This window comes from Sinohyriopsis cumingii, chromosome 1, assembly GCF_028554795.1.
Source record: "Sinohyriopsis cumingii isolate HCF-2022 chromosome 1, ASM2855479v2, whole genome shotgun sequence".
Lineage (NCBI taxonomy): Eukaryota > Metazoa > Mollusca > Bivalvia > Unionida > Unionidae > Sinohyriopsis > Sinohyriopsis cumingii.
Genome location: NC_142961.1, coordinates 190,168,373 through 190,192,796, shown reverse-complemented (window position 1 = coordinate 190,192,796; position 24,424 = coordinate 190,168,373). Strand labels below are relative to the sequence as shown.

Below are 24,424 nucleotides of genomic sequence, written 5' to 3'. Positions count from 1 at the left end.
CTGAATCTCCCCACCCGGCTGTACATTTTCCGAGGTTATACTTGGAAATTTGACATAAAACCTTGGACATCCGAGGTTTTTTCATGTTTTTCCTAGGAAAACCTGGGAAACTTTGGACAATGCTGATATCTTGTCGAAGGTTTTATATGCAAATCTTGGACATTATCTCATACATTAAAAAAAAATAGGAAATACCTTGGACAAAGCCTTGGACATGAGAACTCAGTTTATTTTTGGCTTGGAAAAACCTCAGAAATAAGAACTTAGTCAATTTTTAGCTTGGACATAGCTCAGAAATGTAGACTTAGAAATATTTTAGCTAGGAAATGGACTTGGTCTGTTTTAACTGTGCATTAAGAGATTTTTCTATATTTATTCATAACATATTTTTACAGTTTATTAAAATGAATAATGTTTATCATTACCGAAACAACTAACAAGTCTAGGATTTGAATTATAAAATTTACTTAATGTTGATTGATTGATATGGGTTTTACAGTGTACCATCTCAGTTCAGGCATCATGGTGCCAAACAGGATCACATATTTTGGTTTCACATCTTATTTATATGGAGATTAAGATATGAGATAAAGATCCAAAACCTATATATATGTTGGAATTCCCCAGTTATTAAAATTCTTATCATTCATACACTTCTAATCACTTCATGCAATCGTCTTTGTATAACACAGTGGTCCCAGTTCTAATGCCATGTAACCACACAGGACAACTGTAAAAATATATTTTCTAGAAAATAATTCTAAAGTCTTCAATACTTAAAGGGTCACATGACATCTGTCTTAAAATTTGTGTTTGTGTGCTAGTTACAGGAATAATGATTTAAATTACCAGTTTAGAAGGATAATAAACTATTACATTATTAGTGTAAAAATGTTTTCAGAAAAATTGTATGACACTTTATTTGTCACATTATTTACGAGAATAATAATTATAAATATAAAACTGAGTCTGACGAAATTGCATGGATGATTGGCATGGCACTATTTTTAATTATCATTTTGAATACAACAGCTGATAATGGCACAGCTACATGGAAGTTTTTATACCTTTCAAAATGATTTGGAAAGAATACACCAAACACTTGATTCTGTTTTCTGAAAACAAAAATTGAGTTGCACTCTGCTTGTACAACACTGATTCCATCTCTGAAACACATATAATCCATTTGGGGATTTTAAAAATATTAAACTTTACAAAGAAAGCTGGCTTTTAATGTTTAAATATCATGAAAAAATTGCCTTCAAAGTTAGTGATGACATAAATTTGAACAATCTTTTCATTTTGAGTTTTAACCAGTGTAAATCTTTTTTATTTGCAATTACATCATATACAATTCAAGTATTCATGAAATGTTGATAACCAAGGTACTGTAAAATATATTTTCCAAGTAAAAAGGCAACATCTGTAATCCTCATTTAAGCTTCGCAAAGCCACAGCTATCCTTTCAGTGATCAAGTAAAAATTTATGTCAATAGTTAAATTGTAGCTAAATTGTGAGTGGTAAATCATCAAGTAAAGACACAAGCTTGTGTTAGTGTACTTGTAGTTGATAAAGATTTCAATTTATACACCTAAATTCTTACACCCGAAGACGAACTCTTCCATCTATATTTTCTTTGGACACAAATAGTTTGCCAACTGCAAATACATGGCAAGTTTATCTGTGGAGGAGGTCTATCTGAACTTCAATAGCTACTTCTCCAATTTATTTCTTTTCTTCAAATGCATTTGTAAATGAATTCTGCTTCCTGACCTTGCTTGTCTTAAAAATACTTATAATGTCAGTACTTTGTTAAGGCCTCCTTTGCATATATTTTATGAGACCACCCCATGTGCATTTCCTATTGGATTGGTTTTAAAATGGTATATATATATATATATATATATATATATATATATATATATATATATATATATATATATATATATATATATATATATATAAAGAGAGAGAGAGAGAGAGAGAGAGAGAGAGTACTAAGCACTTCAAGTTCTGTTGGGAATTTTTATTTTTATTTTTAATATTTTCATTTTTTTATTTTTAACCCAAGGAAAAAGTGCTAGGGTCATAAGCTTAAAAGTCGACGGTCGGCTGACCGGGAACTTTCATTTGTCTGGCCTGATATGGCACTTCCAGTCTGCGGACAATTGGAACTTGGGAGATAATTTTATCTTATAGAACAAAATTTAGATAACTGAAGGACCCTACGTAATGCTTGTAGCAGGTGCTTATCTACTTACTGCTTTTAAATTTAAAAAATTCTTAAGTTGTTGAAAGTTCTGGGAAATATTTCTTTTGCATTCTTCCATTGGTTGCAGGTCCCACCAGGTGGCAAACAAATCCTCGAACTCCAGGGAAAAGCTGCCAACACTTGCTCTACAAAAAGAGTACTCTCACTCCCCTGATCCCACCCCTTGGACAAACCCTATCCCTAGGATCAACACTAGAGTCACAATTATGCAAACAAATTGGAACAAGAATCTAAACTCAAAGCCATCGTAGCAATGGAAATACAAGACACTACTCTGGCTTCGTAAAAATTTTCACTGACAGAACCAAAACAACCAAACTCCCCACTACAGCAGCTGCAGTAGTTATTCCCAAAATCAACATACAAATGGGATCCAGATTACCAGACCACTAATCTACTTTCACCACAGTTCTGGGCAATAATACAATCATTAAAATGGATTAAAGACCGAAAAGTTCCAAAAGCAGTTATCATCAGCGACTCACTTAATGTAACAGAATGAATGAAATCTCACAGCACCAAATCAAGGCAGCAATTCTTGGCTAGAACTTTCTATATGCTTAAGGAATTATCAACAGCAGATCAGATAGTTGAATTAATGTCAATACCCTCGCATACAAGAATCCCTGGTAACGAGCTAGCCGACAAAGTCGCAAAAAAACATGTTAGGGAACCCTAATCCTGCCCCACTCAGATATAGCATAACAGAAGCCCAAAGCATAACAAGAAACTATATTAACCAGAAATGGCAGGAGCACTAGAACTCTACTACCAAAGGCAGGATACTCTACTCCATTATAAAAGAAACCAATAAGCCCATCAAACCACCCAAAGTGAACAGCCTGGACCAAAACATTATCAATCGCATCGTAACTGGAAAAACAAAATTAGCAGGACGTTTTGGCAAACATCTAGGTCCCAAGCTTGTTAATATCAATTGCTATCACTGCAAAACCATTGAAGACCTGCCACATATATTCAATAGCTAATCAAAATATCAGGTAGCTAGAATGGAATTTCAAAAAGCTAACAAAAAAATTGGATCCCCTACTACTTACCCAGTTTTCCTTAATTAAACAACCCCAACATAAATCTGACCAACTCAAACATACTTAAATTCCTAGACACATCCAAGGTAATAGAAAAAAATATTTAAAACACCCTAAAAACATAAACAACCCAACCTCACTTAAAAATAAATTTCCACTAGCAGATGGGCACCCTTGACATGTCCTGGGGGACCTGAGTGCTCAGCAAAGGTGTCCCTTTAGCTTAAAAGTAACCTGTAAAACATACATAACCCACCCAAATACTCTCTAAAACCAGATTAATATACATACATGGGAGCTTTTGATATATACCTAGGGACCAGAATACTCAGCAAAGGTTCCCATCTTCTTAAATCCCAAATATATCCTTAAAAATCAACAAAAATAATACTTTTTAAAAAACAATCTTCTCTGCTCTCTACCTAGCCCTAACATGAAAGACAGCCAAGGTAATAATGCGGCCTACTTCTGTGATACAGACCATACTAACACTAAAGCAGCACAGTTTTCCATCCAATCCAACCTAGCTCATCTTTAGAACAATTTCGGACACAAGAACCAAAACTCAAAATTCGTTCAAGTACATCCATTTAGACCAGTACCCTGGAATGAGCAGACTCCTGCCAGCAGATGGTCACCTGCCTTCCTGGTCTCTTCCTCACTTGCCTCAGTCAGACACAAATAAGCATGCAATGCGCATATGAAACACCTAACGTAAATAAAAGCAAAAATAAATGAATAGCAAGTGGCACTATGGTGTCAGAATCTTCACACAATTCTATCAAGAGGCCTACAAGAACTACCAGTTCAGCAGCTAATAGAAGCAACTAACTACATTTCTACGCTACACACCTACCATTTCCCCCGAAATTACCTGAGGAAAAAGGACTGCAGAGAAATGTAAAGAAGCAGAAGAAAAACAGGAAACTTTTGCTTAAAAAGCCTTTCTATGGGCAACCAATATTGCCTCTTATCCAGGGAACCATCAACTGAATCATAACAGGTATCTTGAGCCATGACATACAGAAATGAGAACTTAAACTAAAAGGAATCATTGTAATCAAATACTAAACAGAATAGTGTGCTTTATTTCAAACATGGCATTATTTCAATAAATATTGGAACCCAGATCTACTTTTTCACAGGAACCAGCATGATTCAACAGACTGGGAGATAGAGATCACGAAAGAAATTTTAAAATTTTCAACCCCTGAATTCACATAATACTAGTGTTCTTTGCAGATATTGTAAAAAATTGGGTCATTTAAAAAAAAAAAACCCATGTAGCAACAACCTGTTTCTTGCTCATTTAAGACTTTCTAACTTATCACCTGATAATGATTATAATAGCCAATCAAATCATGGATTTGTAAATTTCTGCCATAAATATTAAATTTTCAAGCATTGTATGCCTGAATCATTATTTCTGGAGTCAAACTACAGCAGAATTTCTACAATTTCCATGTCTGCTAAAATAAAAATGTCCACCCTTATCTGTATCAAACCATAGTTTTGTCTGACAAACAATGAATGGGGCAAAGTATGCAATTCTGAAAAATTGAATACTTATGGCAGAAATTAATAAATCCACAGCCTGATCATTTTCATTATTCCATGCTGCAAGCCTTCCATACTGGAATTTGAATTCCTCTCAATCGAGTAACCATTCCCTTGTACAATTTATTCTGGACACTGGAATCTACATTTGTGCCTACCGCAGCTACACCACCTTGGAAGTAAATGCAGTACAGTTTTGCTAAAGATTCCATTTTCTTCTCTTTTTTAGCCTATCAATGATTATCTACCTTGGACTCTCAACAGATACTCAAACTAATTGAAACTATCACGACATTTTGATCAGCCAATGAAACAAACTGTCTTAGGATTTTTTTGGCACTGAGTGCACTTTCCTCCATCAGCTTAAGATGCACTTTGATTCAGTCTGAAGTCAATCTTAATGATCCTTAACTTTTATATTATTAGGTCTTTTTTTATGTGCCCAAGGGGCACCACAGAGGGAACTCTTGTGAGCTACAAATGAAAAAAAAAGGCCACTGGTGAAAAGGGACAAGCTAGATTAAACTATGTTCTACACTGTACATTCGCATTGTATCTTTTCTTCAGGAGAGGCACAAGCTTCCCATCTGTAAAGACTAAATTCTGGGAGATAAAATCTCTCATGCTAGGTTTTGTATGCATCAATTTTCTTGAACTACCATACACACTCAATTATAACTCGAGTCAAACTGCAAAACAACAATGATCCTGATCTGACATAGCAAAATGTGCCTGCTGGTCAGGATGAATCTTGTTTGTTCTATTGGTTACTCATAACAAACTGCACAGACCCAGATCTGTCAGTGGATTATGCAATAGCAGATCTGGGTCTGTGCAGTTTGCAGTTGGATTTGTGTTGTAAGTAAGTATATATGGTACTTGTTTTCATCCAGAATCATTAGGGAATGATTCCAAGACATCTGCCTACTGTCCCTGCCTCAAACAATTATCCTCAGAAAAGAATTTCTTTCTTTCACAGCCATCTACACCACACAACAGGGAATACATGTCCAGTTTGATAAGCTTATCAAGGACAGTCAGTCATACCTTATGAATATTCATACCAAGTGAGGCAATTTCATTCTGGTAAAAATCAACAGCAACATATAAATGGATGGATGGGCTTCTAGTGTTGGTGCTCAAGCTAATTTAAATCATCGTGACATTTCTGTCAGCCAATGAAATGTGATCTTATGATTTTTTTGGCAACCTGCTTGTACCCAACCCTGTCAGCTTAAATAAATCCCTAAATTGTTTAAATTATTTTTTCATGGTAAGAACAGAGAGCTAACTGAACAATTTAAAGAAGAGTCCTGTAAGTGGACTAATGCTCTACTGGGCAAAAGGAATGTCCAGGTATTCAAGATAATGGTGTTTATTTCTATTTTTAGTAATGACAGTCATATTTAATAACATATCACCATTAAAAATCTTTAATACCTGTTATGCCATGATGCTTTCTGTTAAACTGTTAAATTCCTATTGAGCAATTAGTGAAAAGAAGCCATTTAGAGTTTTTCAAATTAAAGTTACAGCAGTCATAATCAAAGACTGATAAGAATCAGCTGTACAAACCATACAGAAACTAGGAATGAATTATATCAAATTTGGTCAAATTCTGGTAAGTGGATTTTTGGTAAAGTTATTTAAATAATTGTCTATTTTTAGTAAATTAATGCAGAGCATATTTCTATCATTTGGACATCGTTTCTATAAAGTTTAAAACACTCTTCAACAAAATGTAATGTGTATGAAACAATTATTTTCTTATATGACTTGTCATGACTGTGTCCTGTGACCTGGTTTGGGCCTAAGAATCGATCAGTTATGTTTCTACCCAACTTTGAAAGGGAACTTAGTTTACAACAAAATTTTCTTTGCGAAATCTATTTTTCTTTGAGCCCTAATGGCACTGGTCTATGATCTCTCAGATCCCAAATTAAAGGTTTCTTCTACGTGTAAGCCATCCATACTTTACCCAAGGTGGTCAACAAGTTGAATTATGATATAAAACCTATTTTCTACTTTCAGTGACCTCGACCTTAGACCTTTCTTACCAATGACAAGTTTTCTTCTGTGGGCGACCTTGACCTTTTGATTACAGGCAGTGACCTTGACATTTGGACACCAACCTCAAACGGTTTCTTTACCTCATCTGCAAGCCATCCATAAAGTTTGGTCCAGGTCTGTGATGAACAATTAATGTTTCTGTGCAGTCAGATACCTTAAACCCTTTGACCCCAAAATTGACAAGCTTCTTCCAGAACTTAACTGCAGATTATCAACAAAGTCTGGTAACTGTTGATGATGGAGAACTTGTTATTGTGCTGAAGCAAAGTGGGTAACAGACAGACAGACAGCACTGATGCATATTACAATCTGCCTTATTGTGGGCGTACAAAATTAAGAAAGCCATGTAATTGATCGATATAAAAAACAAAGAAACCCATCTAAAAAACAGGACAGAATATGCAGCATCACCAAAAGAAAATTATCATCAAAAGACTCCAGTACAGATAACACATTCTCCACAACATTCAGCAAGGCACTGGGCAATGACATTAAGATGACAATAGTGTTAAGGGTCAAATAATGAAGGATCATCATGCAAAACAAATATAGCAATAAATGTGAACAAACAGGACACCAATAATTCTGCCACAAATTTAAAACAATAAGTAACAACTCTCATTCCATAACTGAAACTGTGAATATGTGAGGCATAAATCTCTTGAAATTAAAGAAAATACTATATATTATGGTTACATGCTGTGTATAAAATACTGCACATTATGGTTACATGCTGTGTATAAAATACTGCACATTATGGTTACATGCTGTGTATAAAATACTGCACATTATGGTTAAATGTGTATAGTTATTTATAAGATGAGTCCAACTGCAAACTGCACAGACCCAGATCTGCCATCAAAAAACACGCTGGCAGATCTGGGTCTGTGCAGTTTATTAGGAGCAATTAGTAGGACAAACAACATAGTCCCTGATCTACAGGTGCATTATGCTATGGCAGATCACAATCTTTCTTGTTTGCAGTTTGACTTGACTTATAAGGGAGTATACATGTTACTACCTGCACAAGGAATTACATGTAGTTTAAAAAGGATTATCACTTACAGGCTCAAAACAGTAAATGTAGTTCCTACTTCTTAATTAGCTGCCATTCTTGTGGGCTCAACTTCTTTGAAGATAAGCAAGTAACAAAAGATATATTTCTGTGCAAAATATCAAATTGTATCTGGCAGGACCCCCAAAAAAGTATGTTCGTATCTGGTTGGCAAACCATCCCTATTTTTCGTTGCCAACACTAGCACTTTTTCCACATGGTAATATAATTTTTTTTACAAAAAAATTCCAAAAAAATTGTGCATTTAATTGAGCTAGTTAATAGCCCAGTATGTGTACTTCAAGCACTTAATACATTATATATACTAATCGTTATAATATATGTGTCTTTTTTATATAAAATATCAAAGCTATACAATATTTTCTACTTTTATTTACCTCATGGTTACCATAGAAACTAAATAATTTTTATTGGCTTTAAGGGATGTGATAATTCCAACATCACTTTACATGATCAGAAGATACTGCAAGGACATCAAACAAGTTCCGTTTTATTACAAAACAGCGGAATTCTCATGTTGTAGTGGGCTTACTGCCACTTTTCAGCTTATGATAGGCTATAAGTGTTGGTCAGTACATCTGGTGGATGTGTTGTTGGTCAGTATATCTGGTGGATGTGTTGTTGGTCAGTGTATCTGGTGGATGTGTTGTTGGTCAGTACATCTGGTGGATGTGGTGGTCAGTATATCTGGTGGATGTGTTGTTGGTCAGTATATCTGGTGGATGTGTTGTTGGTCAGTACATCTAGTGGATGTGGTGGTCAGTGCATCTGGTGGATGTGTTGTTGGTCAGTATATCTGGTGGATGTGTTGTTGGTCAGTACATCTGATGGATGTGTTGTTGGTCAGTATATCTGGTGGATGTGTTATTGGTCAGTACATCTGGTGGATGTGGTGGTCAGTATATCTGGTGGATGTGTTGTTGGTCAGTGTATCTGGTGGATGTGTTGTTGGTCAGTATATCTGGTGGATGTGTTGTTGGTCAGTACATCTGGTGGATGTGGTGGTCAGTATATCTGGTGGATGTGTTATTGGTCAGTATATCTGGTGGATGTGTTGTTGGTCAGTATATCTGGTGGATGTGGTGGTCAGTATATCTGGTGGATGTGTTGTTGGTCAGTACATCTGGTGGATGTGGTGGTCAGTATATCTGGTGGATGTGTTGTTGGTCAGTATATCTGTTGGATGTGTTGTTGGTCAGTACATCTGGTGGATGTAGTGGTCAGTATATCTGGTGGATGTGGTGGTCAGTATATCTGGTGGATGTGTTGTTGGTCAGTATATCTGGTGGATGTGTTGTTGGTCAGTACATCTAGTGGATGTGGTGGTCAGTGCATCTGGTGGATGTGTTGTTGGTCAGTATATCTGGTGGATGTGTTGTTGGTCAGTACATCTGATGGATGTGTTGTTGGTCAGTATATCTGGTGGATGTGTTATTGGTCAGTACATCTGGTGGATGTGGTGGTCAGTATATCTGGTGGATGTGTTGTTGGTCAGTGTATCTGGTGGATGTGTTGTTGGTCAGTATATCTGGTGGATGTGTTGTTGGTCAGTACATCTGGTGGATGTGGTGGTCAGTATATCTGGTGGATGTGTTATTGGTCAGTATATCTGGTGGATGTGTTGTTGGTCAGTATATCTGGTGGATGTGGTGGTCAGTATATCTGGTGGATGTGTTGTTGGTCAGTACATCTGGTGGATGTGGTGGTCAGTATATCTGGTGGATGTGTTGTTGGTCAGTATATCTGTTGGATGTGTTGTTGGTCAGTACATCTGGTGGATGTAGTGGTCAGTATATCTGGTGGATGTGGTGGTCAGTATATCTGGTGGATGTGTTGTTGGTCAGTATATCTGGTGGATGTGTTGTTGGTCAGTACATCTGGTGGATGTGGTGGTCAGTATATCTGGTGGATGTGTTGTTGTTCAGTATAGCTGGTGGATGTGTTGTTGGTCAGTATATCTGGTGGATGTGTTGTTGGTCAGTATAACTGGTGGATGTGGTGGTCAGTATATCTGGTGGATGTGTTGTTGATCAGTATAACTGGTGGATGTGGTGGTCAGTATATCTGGTGGATGTGTTGTTGGTCAGTACATCTGGTGGATGTGTTGTTGGTCAGTATATCTGGTGGATGTGTTGTTGGTCAGTACATCTGGTGGATGTGTTGTTGGTCAGTATATCTGGTGGATGTGTTGTTGGTCAGTATATCAGGTGCATGTTGTGGTCAGTATATCTGGTGGATGTGTTGTTGGTCAGTATATCTGGTGGATGTGGTGGTCAGTATATCTGGTGGATGTGTTGTTGGTCAGTATATCTGGTGGATGTGTTGTTGGTCAGTATATCTGGTGGATGTGGTGGTCAGTATATCTGGTGGATGTGTTGTTGGTCAGTATATCTGGTGGATGTGTTGTTGGTCAGTATATCTGGTCGATGTGGTGGTCAGTATATCTGGTGGATGTGTTATTGGTCAGTATATCTGGTGGATGTGTTGTTGGTCAGTATATCTGGTGGATGTGGTGGTCAGTATATCTGGTGGATGTGTTGTTGGTCAGTATATCTGGTGGATGTGTTGTTGGTCAGTACATCTGGTGGATGTGGTGGTCAGTATATCTGGTGGATGTGTTGTTGGTCAGTATATCTGGTGGATGTGTTGTTGGTCAGTATATCTGGTGGATGTGTTGTTGGTCAGTATATCTGGTGGATGTGGTGGTCAGTATATCTGGTGGATGTGGTGGTCAGTATATCTGGTGGATGTGTTGTTGGTCAGTATATCTGGTGGATGTGGTGGTCAGAATATCTGGTGGATGTGGTGGTCAGTATATCTGGTGGATGTGGTGGTCAGTATATCTGGTGGAGTTACTAAGAACAAGGAAAACCCCAGGAAGAACCACCAACCCACATGAAGATAATGGCAAGGTTTCTTGCATGCCCATGCCAGCTGAGATCATGACTCAAACTTGCATAAACAGAGACAAGATTTCAGTGATCTAACAAGGTTAGAGATACTCTGCCAACAGGTACATTTTGAATTGCCAGGGTATTTACTACTGCTCTATGAATCCATTCTTTTCATTTTCAATTATTGCTCAAAATTCTGCAATTATTAACTATGTTATTTTCATCACAGTCTTGTGATCTATACAATATCTAATGTTCAATCAATTCCTAGGCCAGAAGGTTTTGTCAATGTGCTTCTAAATTAGCACAAGCAAGATCCTTGTCTAATTCACATTCATGGAACCATCCCCAGTTCTCAACCATTCAAGAGCCAAGATCAATCCATGCCAGTAATAAAAATGTATCCAAGTACACTGCCTTTATGTAGAAAACAGGGTCTATGTCTTCTATAGTAGCTTTTTTCTCTATCCAGAAGTAGTAATTCTAATTAAACCAAACTAATTTCTAAGGTTAGCTTGATCTAATTGGAATATTATTGACGTGTTTAAACAATCAGCATCTGCTATTGGAAACAAGGCAATTAAATTTTACTATAAACAGTGGAAACAGTAATAGATTTTACATGAATTGACACTGTGCAAGCCAATATACTGAAATACAAAGGTGATAACTATTCCTAGTTTTACTATGATCTTATCAAATACTGATGGAATATTATTAATGGTACTGGAAATAATCGAGTTCTGAATGTGTTAATACTTAATACTGATCATGACTGTACTTTTTCTCCCATGAAATTGTCGTCATCTTTCTGACGAAAATGTCCAAATTACATAATGTCTCACAATGATCATAAAAATGTACTGTTATAGGTGATGAAACCTTATTCTGAGTGAATTATACATGTATAAGTTGAGTCAAATGGCAAACAACAAAGATCAGTTTCTGCCATATGATAATGCACCTGCAAATTAGGTTATTTATTGTTTGTTCTATTGATTACTAGTTACAAATGGCACAGATCCCGATCTGCAAGCACGTAATGCGCCAGCAGATCTGGGTCTATTTAATTTGCAGTTGGGCTCGACTGACAAATATGTATATACGGTATTACTATTTATATTGGATCCATGACCATATTTGCCTTATGGAGTAACAGCGTTATACTGAAGTGTATTACAGTCGATGAATTAGTGAGGAACCTCCAAACACATAAAAGTTGAAGCAATCCCCACTGGATATTGAGAAAATGGTGGTTGGGGTAAAGCTTGGCTGTTTAACGGTTTAATACTTGTTTAACAATCATGTTGGGAAGAATCATCAACAAAGTGCTTTTGTAACAAAGTTGTTTGCTTTTCTCTTTAAATTATCTTTAACTACAATATGCTAAACTTTGTAATGATTGTTAACATTATTCCAACTGGTTTTGACAACTATCACGAGTATGCGAAAACATTGTGTATCACTGCTTTTTGTAGCTGATTCAATTAAAAGCCAAACAATATTCATTTTTATCAAAAACTGGGGAAATGTATTTCATGAAAACGACCATCAATATTGTTTTATATGTATTAGTAAAATATTACAGTTGAACCTGTCTTGAAAGACCACCCCTCCTGCCCAAAAAGTATGGTCTCTCAAGACAGGTGGTCTCTCATAACAGGTCATAATACTATATAAACAATAAATCTGTGCATTGAGAATATGGTCTTTCAAGTCAGTAGGTCTCACGTAACAGTGGTCTTTCAAGGCAGGTTTTACTGTAATGACATGATTTCATTGGAAGTAACAGTGAAACTTCTTTTCTTTTACTAGAGGAATGCCAATCACGAATTTTAAGTTAACTACAAACTCTGAAACTTGCTTTATCTAAGTTGTTCACACTCGGTCAAATAATCCTTTCTTTGATTTCACCAAGTATTCATTTTGGTTGGTTGCCTTGCTATCTTTGATCATATTTGTGAATGAGTAGGCTAATTTAAGGTAATTCAATTGTATTTTGTACAGTGTCAGACTGAACAATTTAAATTAGTTGACCTGACACACAACTGAGGCTGCTAGCTTTTAGTGCTGGTATGGTTTGCAAGTCTTTTAACTTTTCTTTTTTTCCAATCTGATTTGACATAAAAGACAATTAAAGTGATAATGCAAAGAAGGTTTGCTATTAACTGAGTGCAACGATACAACAGATACTTCCACAAGTCAGATATAAAAAAACAGTCGTGAGATGGCATAAGTGAACCACGGTTCATCCATGTAATAGTATCAGCTTTGATGATATATTAAACAGTCACGAAAGAAACCTTAAAGTGCTGACCTGTCATTTTGACCTTGAGGATTCGACCTCTAACATGCAATCAAACAAGTGGGTCCATGTTTCTTACTGGGGTTTCCTGGGTTCTTCCTCCACCAGTTATATTGGCCACCATGCATAATCTTGTGCTGAGAAATGGCATTAAACCGAAAATAACAACAAAAGCAACAACAACCAATATATGTGTAAAGTTTCATGGCAATCCATCAAGGAGTAGAGCAATAATGAACTTGTACTTTTGGAAAGATAGACAGTAGACAGATGACCATTGATGGGAAATGGACAACAGTCCATCCCTTAAGCTCTTCTCATATATGACCATTAGAGCTTAAATTTTTTTAATAAAAATGCAGACATGTTTCAAGGTTTCACTTAAGGATTATCAATCTGATGACCAATATACAATGATCAAGGTCTCTTTAAAACCAAAAGTCTGCCATTTTTTGACAAACTAAGGACCCAAGCTGGCCTAGATTCATCAAAACAGTATTTCAAACCTTTAATCTCAGGTGTCTGCAAGACCTTAGGAGTCAAAGATAAGCAATCTTATACAAATACTACTGGTAGAGCGCTGGAGTTACTTTCTGCTGCTAGAACAAGTGGAGTGCTCCTAGCAACAATGATAACTGGAAAGCTAAAGTCTTGGGTATAAGAAATGCAACCAACAGGTCAATAAATCATTTCTCTTTCATTGAACTTCCATTAATTTTCAAGAAAATTTATTTTGTTTTGTTGTTTTGTTCCTTAATGTAGGAAATATCCCCTGCCTATTAAATTATAAACTTCTGGACCAAATTTAAAAGAAAGTAGCTCAGTTTATCAAGCATTTTACCCTCATTCCCATATTTTCCTTCCAGTTAAAGATGTTAAATTTGTTCACAATCTTTTCAACTTCTCTTGATGCTGAATGGATCAAAGACTGATCATTCAAGATTATTTTCCCCATCAACTTCTGGATGCAGATGTGCAGATATTTATAGCAATAAACATCTTCTGTACTTGCCTAATTCAAATTGCTGAAACATTTACTTATTCTGAGGAATACATCTTAGGGCAAAAATGTGAAAGGTTAATGACCCACTGAGTGTCCTATTTCAATTTACACTTGAATGGAATACTCTTACTTTACATCAGTTGGTTCAAAAACAACATTATTGAATGTAGGGAGAAAAGTTCATACCAAGCCTAACAGTTCTGATTTACCACAGTGTATTAAACACACCCAACTGGGAAACACTAAGATCTGCCATCACATAATGAGGCAAATGATTTGAGTCAAAGCTATTCAACAGTGTAGATCATGGTCTACCAGCATATTATGTCATGCAGATTTAATACATTATGTCGGGGATCTCCATACTTTATGAGAAGTAGGCCATATTGGCTTCACAGCCAAACTGACTGTGAAAAAATTAAATATATAATATGCAAATTTGTGAGAGAAAAAAACACTACTGTGCCAGTGTTGCATCAAATTCTAAATCAGGTATAAATGTAGCTGTATGATCAATGCAGGACTTAAAATCACACAAAATATTTGTCAATACATTAAAAATCATTTCACAATATTTCTTTGGTGTTGGTTGGTGGGCCAGACAACTTGAAGCCGCATGCCATAACTGGCCCATGGGCCACAGTTTGGAAAACCCTGCATGATGTCATGTCAGATTTAAAAACATACTATGCCATAGCAGATCTGAAAACACATTATACCATCCGTAGTCACTAATAAGACAAATCCAAGTGCAAACTGCATAGACCCTGATCTGCCCTCACATAATGAACCAGCAGATCTTGGTCAGTGCAGTTTGTTAGAAATATTCAGTAGTACAAAAACACAGACCCTGATCTGCAAGTATATTATGCTAAAGCAAACACTGATCTTTGTTTTTTGCATTTTGACTCGATCTATAAGTGAGTAATACTGTACCATGGCAGATCTAGCAGCACTTGTTAGGGCAGATCTGACACGAAATGCAAGAAATCTAAGAACACTATTAGATCTAACACATTATGCCATGCAAATCTAACAGCACATCAGATCTAACAACACACATTATATCATGGCATATGTCACCATGCATTTTGCCATGCATATCTAACAACACATTATGCCAAATAGTACATACGGCACATTATAATACACATTATTCTAATATTATGCCATGTCAGATCCAATAGCACATTATGTAATGCAGATCTAACTGATACAATCTAACAACACATTATGCCAGACAGATCTAATATATTAGATTTAACAATGCATTATGCCATGCATATCTAACTACATAAGAACTAATAATGGATTATGCCATGTACATCTAACAGTATATTAGATCTAACAACATATTATGCCATGCAGATCTAACAGTACATTTAATCCAACACATTATACCATGGAGATCGAACAGTACATTAGATCCAACAATCGAACAGTACATTAGATCCAGCAACACATTATGCCATGCAGATCTAACAGTACATTAGATCTAACAATGCATTATGCCATGCAGATATAACAGTACATTAGATCCAACACAGTATGCCATGCATATCTAACAGTACATTAAATCCAACACATTATGCCATGTAGATGTAACAGTACATTAGATCTAGCAATACATACTACACTGTGGAAGACTAATATCACATTAAGTCATGGCAGATCTGGCAACACATTATGCCATACAGATTTATATTATGCCAGATCCATGTGTACACTATTCATGGTGAGGTACCAAGTAAATAGAAGTACAATGAATCCATTATTTATGATAAAGTCACTCTAATACAAGCCAATATAACTATTTATCTACAAATAGCAATCCAGTATGCATATGATAAAAAAAGACATTTTCATCAGCAAAAAATGGTGGCAAGTGGCACAATGATTTCAAACAAACTGACAAGGATGTCCTCGTGAACTTTAATAACCATAAATATTGCATGAAATTCTCTGTCCACCTTTTACAATGAATGGCAACATACTGCCAACAAGTAATGCCTGACACATTATGACGTTAATGTGGGTGTGATCTTGGATGAGTTCAGACAAGGTCCGTAATGTCATGTAGACCTTCTTGTTCACACACATTATTCCCCATGGCAAAATTAACTCAATGAGTACATCCTTCTTTTTCATTTACTTACATTGACACATCTATGCATTCTATCTTCCACATAAAAAGTGTGCCCTGGACCCAAGTCACTAAGAGGTTTTATGACCCTGCTGCCTCATCTCAGATCATGTCCCCATCAGCTTCATAATTAGCTTGGGTACAAGACACAATGACCACCATTAGCTCCATAATTAGGTTGGGTCTCTGACACCGTGACCACCATTAGCTTCATAATTAGGTTGAGTCTGTGACACAATGACCACCATTAGCTTCATAATTAGGTTGGGTCTGTGGCATCATGACCACCATTAGCTTCATAATAAGGTTGGGTCTGGGGCACCATGACAACCATTAGCTTCATAATTAGGTTGGGTCTGTGACACTGTGAACACCATTAGCTTCATAATAAGGTTGGGTCTGGGGCACCATGACCACCATTAGCTTCATAATTAGGTTGGGTCTGGGGCACCATGACCACTATTAGCTTCATAATTAGGTTGGGTCTGGGGCACCATGACAACCATTAGCTTCATAATTAGGTTGGGTCTGTGACACTGTGACCACCATTAGCTTCATAATTTGGTTGGGTCTGTGACACCGTGACCACCATTAGCTTCATAATTTGGTTAGGTCTTGGGCACCATGACAACCATTAGCTTCATAATAAGGTTGGGTCTGTGGCATCATGACCACCAATAGCTTCATAATTAGGTTGGGTCTGTGACACTGTGACCACCATTAGCTTCATAATTTGGTTGGGTCTGTGACACCGTGACCACCATTAGCTTCATAATTTGGTTAGGTCTTGGGCACCATGACAACCATTAGCTTCATAATAAGGTTGGGTCTGTGGCATCATGACCACCAATAGCTTCATAATTAGGTTGGGTCTGTGACACTGTGACCACCATTAGCTTCATAATAAGGCTGGGACTGGGACACCATGACCGCCCTCAGCTTCATTATTAGCTTGGGTCTGGGACAGGGATGTAGTGCTGTGGGAACCCATGGGAACAGTGTCCCCTTACTTTTTTGCATGTTTCCTTACATTTTTGCACTTGCCATTCTCCCCCTGCATCTCAGTAACATCCATTCCCTCATTTCTTTATTTAGCACTAGACCACTGGTCTGGGTCACCATGACCACCATTAACATCATAATTAGACTAGGTCAAGGGCATCATAAGCATTCACAATTATTTTAGTTCTGGGTACCATCATCACCATTAGCTTCATAATTAGTTACAGCCTAGGGCACCAATGCCACCATCAGCTTCATAATTAGCATGGGTCTGGGGCAACATGATCACCATTAACTTCATAATAAGCTTGGGTCTGGGGCAGGCACCATAACCACCATTAGCTTCATAATTAGTTTGGATTTAAGGCAACATGAACACCATTAGCTTCAAAGAATTAGGTTGGGTCCAGGGCAATTTGGTTCATAGTTAGATGTATAGCTGAATAATAGCAAAGTAATGGAATAATATGAATACACTTGTTAAGTTACCAATACCCCAGGGAATGACATACACAAACAATAATACCTCCTTGACACAATATCACAACATTTAACAGGTGACAGTCATTCCCACAGCTTACAAACACTACTCTCTGTTTGAAAATAAATCTAAGGATACTTCTTGTAGATTTCATAGCTCATGAAACAATACAGTGCACAAAACAACATCCTACATACTGTTGTATTTCTTCCATGTTGTGATTTAAAAACATCCCCAAACAAACATACTACAATTTCATATTCTTCTTCTGTCAAATCACTGTAAGGAACCAATAGGATGCATTACTGTTGAGACAGTTAGACTTTGTTCAGCCAATCTGAATTCAGAATAATTGTTATGAAATCAATTATTATATATGTACACAAAATAATTCATAGTTTAAAAAATATAATTTCATTTTGTAATCCTCTACAATCATATCTTAACAAGAACATTACTAAATAATTACAAAAGTGGAAAAAAACACACAAAAAACCCAAAAAGAACAAGGGTTTTGTGAAATGAGGAGTCTCATGTGTACATGACATTGTAACAATGAATCTTTCTACTTGTAAAAGAAAACTAGAAACTCTTTGCACATCAGGATACAAACAACAGATGAATTGCAAATGTACCATGATGTTTTAGTTAGGAGTCTGGCATACTAATCATTGAGTCACCATGGCTCCTGCCTCCATTTATCACAGGTCTGGTACACTAGTGACTAAGGCACCATAGCTTGTGCCTCATCTGGTAACAAGTAGTATACACCAATCACCGAGTCACCATGATCTCCGTTCGTTGTTTCGTATGACAAGGAGTAGGGCATAATGGGTATATTATACACATTCGAACCTGCTGGGGCTTTACAGCAACCTATGTATGCTTTCGTGTTCTACGGCACGACACACAAGCAGCGCATTTAGTGTCAAGGTAGCAAATGACGTACAAGAGAAGTGATGCAGAAAAAATGTGAATTTGAAAAACTTTAACAAAAACACACTTTTACATTTACTGAAAATCAAGCAATAAATTTTATACCAAAAGTAACATTGTTCAAAAGTTGCAGTTTAATCGAGAAAATTAAACACAATATCTCACAAGAAAGGTTCAGTACAAAAATCTCAGGATGGAATAAACTAGAGACAATATGGTACCTCTGAGTTCCTTACAGTGAGTAAGAAGTTAAAATATTTCCACTCCATCCTGAGGCAATTAAGGTACTTTAGCCAAGCAAATGAAGACCATGTTGGTGTACATTTCATCTAGGCTAATAAAATGGGCACCAAGATAAGACAAGATAAAACACAGCACTGAAAACACAGCACTGACTTGAAAATAGACTACCTGTTGATCTGACTGGTTTGCCAGCCATGCCCTGTGAAGATGAAGATTGGAGCCATACTAAATTTCTTCTACATTATTAACATGGAGAAAAACTGGGAAGAGTTTATATCATTGTGATCCAGTCCAGGGACAAGTGATAATCTTCCCCTCTCCATTAGCATCATATAACAAGAACAAGGAAGTAAATGCTCCCATATTCATAATTTTGTTTGCTTTAATGTGCAATTAACCAGTCTACAAGTGTCAAGGTTACATTCCTGGCTGAGCAGTTTTAAAATTATACATATGCCAATCATCTCAAAACTTTAAAGTGCATAACATTCTGGAACAAATGCAGAACTTGTTCATTTCCTGTTCTCCATCATTCTGCATGTATGTTGTAAATGTACTGCATTTATTTTACAGTAAGGCATTAATTACTAGACTTTCTAAAAGAAATAATTCTGATAATTCACGGGAGTGGAATACCACAAATGTGTAACCACTGGCCAGTCAATACCTACATTATGGCCAAAAAACCTGAGTTAACTTTTTATGCCTGTCTGCTCTTTCAAGTGGTACGTGTGGCTGCCTCACATGCAGATGTATCAAAATCCAACATTGTGCATATACACTGAACTTTTTTTCCTTCATTTTCTTTAATGTGCTTTTTTAATTTGAATTAATGAGAATTATATTACTACTGATATTTTCTGCTGAAATATATACAAGTATACACAAAACATGGAAGAACATAAACAGTAAACCATTGATATTATAATGTGGGATACAGCAAATCTGCTACTTCAGTCAGTCACATGTATTGCTAGCCAATATGTTGGGGCATGAAATAAAAATAATATTTGCTTGCTCTGAGTGTATAACAGTTATATTTCATCTTGTGGGTGAAAAACTTGTTTATTTTATTTGTGTTTTCTATACTTATTTATAGGACAAGTCCAAGAGCAAACTGCACAGACCCAAATCTATTATCACATGTGACAGCAGATCTGGATTTATGCAGTTTGTTAGGAGTAATCAGTAAAACAACATAGATACAATCCTTGGCTGGTGTATTATGTGAAAGCTGATTGGGGTCTATGTTGTTTGCAGTTGGATTTGACTTACAAGTGAGTATAGTTATGTATTTTAATTTATACCGTGTTGTTAACTTTTGTCCATGATTGAAGGTTGTGGATGGAGTTTCTGCATACCCAATTTTAGTCATGACAGTAGATGGTTTAAAAGAATTTGAGTTCAAAGTCAAACCTTATATGTGAGTTAGAAGAATTTTCCACTGAAATAATTAGCTTTCCAGAACATCCTATTGCATATTAGATTATATATATATATATATATATATATATATATATATATATATATATATATATATATATATATATACACACACACATACACATGTATATATATCCAATGGACTTGGTAAACAAATAATTCATTCCCATCTTAAGATCAGTCTCTGAAATTCATTTGTTATAGAGTTTACAGTTGTTTCCAGATATAATTCAAAATGAATTATAAATTTAAAAGTCATTTATTTAGATTAGTAAGTTCTCATGTTTTCTTTAGATGTGAGAGGTCACAGGTTCGAAACCCCTACTGAGTCATACCAAAGACTTAAAAAAATGGTACTAGCAGCTGCCTCACTTGGTGCTCAGCATTAAGAGGTTAGTGTTAGGACTGGTTGGCCTGGTGTCAGGATAATGTGACTGGTTTTAACATCATGCTACATGTCTGTTGCATGATACCCTAGTGCTTATCATCACTAAAGGACTCATGATACTAATGATATGGAAAAACAGGAACCAGCCTCAAAATGGGTGAACATAAAATGGAGTATATATGGGTTTGGCTGACCAGGACTGGTTAATAATGTAAGTTATGTTTTAGGAAAAATAATCTTTTGAGAGCTTATCTTAGTTGTAAGTGAAAAAAAAATAGAGACATTGTTTTACTGATGGAATTTCAGTCCTTTAACAGTCTTGAGTTTGGAACACTCATTACTAAAATCAGCACCTGACTCTTTGGTGCAGAATTGAAAGCACGTTTCAAACACATGCATGTCCAGAAAATGATGTGGCTCATATCCATTCCTCTAGACAGAAGCTGACATCCAGGTTTCATCTATACTGATAAATACAGGTTTGATTATGAGCACTCAGAAATTTTAAGTTATTGAAATTTTAATATCGTGGTGTTAGCATAAGTTTACTGTGGGAACTGAATTAGTACCAAAGTCTTATAAACTGCCACACTGCAGACATCATAGTGATATGACTAAACTTGTAAAAGCTACATTAAAACTCTAATTAATACACACACGCACTCTAAGTGCCCACTGACATCGGATTACAAAACATATTTTTGGGGGATTAATTGGAACTCATTCAAGACTACTAGTACATCAGGACACTCGAGACTATTGGAATTTATTCAAAACATTTTCTACTTTTCAACTTGTGTAGGGTAATTTAGGATTTTGGGGGATTAAATTCACAATACTCTATCTCTCAAATTTTCACTATGTCATTTAAACAAATCAATTGTTTGTTGATTTGACAAATTTGGGGGTTTCGGTTCTTTTTGTTCCATTGTTTAATGCCTCGAGTCATAACAGTATATACTTTTAAATTCTCTTATAGTCATAACACATTTGCTACTTTTCAGGCTGAAAAAAATCTTCTTTCTCCTGCCACAAAACATACCAAAATATTTCATGCAGCATCCAAAAACCAACTGAACACAAAAAAAACCCCACTTCAATATGCAACAAAATTATTCTGCATCTATGATTTATATATATGGCTTCCCGTTTAGTGTGACTGAAAATTGAATATATAACAATCCTGCTTTATATGTACAGTACTCAATACAACAGACAACTGCATCATATTGGTTTCAGACATTGCAAGCACATTAGAAAACATAACTTAACATTTAAAGAAAAATATTCTCAGCAGCAGGTTATGATCATCAAAATCTATACAAATATTATTCAGACTGCTTTCACAATTTTTAGTGAATAGAAAACAAATCAAAATCAATAACAGGGAATAAGGCTTGATCATAATTTTCTACACAGTTGTAGCATTAAGTCAGTCTAACAATTACAAGCAGAACTAAAGAAAACAAACTCCGATTTAGCAATTTCGTTGCTGAAAATTAAACAAGTTTCCACAAAATTAATTATTGTTCAATATGTCTGAATTCATTATAATGTAATAAAACATTAAATAAGGAGCCCTTTTGTTCAAAATTAATTTTTAAATGATTTATTCTCTAGTTTATTTTTCTAGAAGGTTTTAGCATAATTCCCAATGGCAGTTATAAGTAGATCTACAGTAGTTCCCTGGTCAGCCAGCTTCTTCATTCCGCTATACAATACAACTGGTAAAGGCAACAATGCAACGATGGCTTAGATTGGTGGCTATATATCTAAATCAGATGCATCATACATGAGGCAAAAACAAAATACATGTCTTTCCTATTGCACTGGTTTTAAAATTAGGGTAGATATATATATATTTAATGATTAGTATATTAATAATGTACTAAGCACTTCCAGTACTGGGCAAAACCATCTCAATTTGATTCAAAAATCAATTTCGAGATATTTTTTTGTTTTTTTTTATTACTCTGGGAGAAAATACTTCTAGAGTCAGCAATGAAAAAACGGGGACAGTCTGTAAAAACAACACATATGGGTGGGGGGCTAAACTTTTAAATCCTAAGAATAACAAGTTGTGAATAAATGACAAATTTTCTTTTTTATACTTCAATAGTTTTGTAAAGATACAAGCACTATATTAAACACACACCACAGACATTGTTCTTAATCCTTACAAAATGTTGTTATTGCTGACAGTTGGGACATTTTGTTCAATTGATGCCATTTTCCTACAGTTAAAAAAACCCACCAAATTACAACCTCAACCCCATCACGTTATGCTGAAAACACTATGAACTTGATCATCAAACTAAATTATATTTTAGGTATCCTGAGTAAATTTGTTTTCGGATTAAGACAAATAATCAAATGAATACTGGTTGTTATGGACCATCTTTATCTTCAACTCAGAATGACTAGTCAATTTTAATTAACGCTGAGGATGGCCTGTAAGAGGTCAGCTGGACACTCTCTATTACTTCATTTTAATGGAAGTACTTGATGATAATGGTTGTCTGCTTTAAACTTCTTTTAATATGATCTCCACAAATTACAAAGCCACAAATCTTTTTCAAATTATATTGAAAACAAAATGTGGGTAACCAAAAACATACAGCATGCAACAACAAACATTATGTACAGGACTTTCGGCTATAAATAAACCCTGATCTATGAAGTCATGCACTATTACCCAAGAATGCCACCAGTGTCTGACAATAACTCCAGATCTGCCAGCTTGATATTTAAGTCTATTTTGATACTGCTTGTCACACCATACCTTCTGGCAAATCATATGCTAAATTTCAAGATTGAAACATACAATCCTAAACCAAAACTTGAAACAAAATAAAACTGATATTGTTATGACTCCAGCAATTAAGCAACAGAAAAGGTTAAACCAACAATTTATGCAAAATCAACAAACAATCTATCTCTCAGTTTTTAAGTAAAATCCATGACCAATTTATTTCTCAAAGTTATAAAGTGAAAATTTAAGAGACAGTATTTTTTTAATTAAACCCCAAAATAATCCTAATAGTCCTATCACAAACCTAAAAGTACAGAATGTTCCAAATGAATTCCAATAGTCTTGAATGTCCCGATGTACCACAATGATATAATCCAGAATATCTCTGAATGAGTTCACAAATATCCCAAAGTCAAGGACCACTAAAAAACTGATAAATAATTTAAATAAACATTACTCTCATATTATTTCTAAACAAAGCTGAAAACTCTGAAACAAATGGATTCCAGTAACTGATCTATCTATTGGATTATCAAGCCCCTATTTATACACATTTTCACTTGACCAAGATGTAATTCATTGTAATGGAAAACTCCAATCAAATTGCAAGTAAGTCTGTTTCTAGAATATTCTGAATTCAAAAGCTATGTCTACATATTAGTTACGGCATATAATCATGGACAAAAGTTAAACAGTCAGTTTAACATAGATAATGTCCCTCACACCAATCATGCAAGATACCATGGATACTCATTTACAAGTTTGGTCAGCAGCAAACAACACAACACTAATCTACCATCACATCATCTG

General features: G+C 35.7%; 1 protein-coding gene and 1 long non-coding RNA gene across 4 annotated transcripts in view; one reads left to right on the top strand and one right to left on the bottom strand.

Moving 5' to 3' along the window:
* Nucleotides 1–24,424, bottom strand: part of LOC149808567 (3',5'-cyclic-AMP phosphodiesterase 4D-like) — a 418,389-nt gene that overhangs the window by 315,190 nt on the left and 78,775 nt on the right. Inside the window, exon 1 of one of the 3 annotated variants that reach the window (XM_089979265.1) lies at nt 19,200–19,365. The exons of the other annotated variants lie outside the window; for them this stretch is intronic. Within the exon in view, the coding sequence (XP_089835391.1) occupies nt 19,200–19,255 (56 nt within the window). The 5' untranslated portion in view covers nt 19,256–19,365. Of the gene's footprint in view, nt 1–19,199; nt 19,366–24,424 lie in introns of those variants that run through there. 3 annotated transcript variants of the gene reach the window in all.
* LOC149808568 (uncharacterized) lies at nt 836–7,633 on the top strand. The gene is made up of 2 exons (XR_016419844.1): nt 836–4,325; nt 6,911–7,633. It is a non-coding gene; the product is annotated as an uncharacterized LOC149808568 (long non-coding RNA).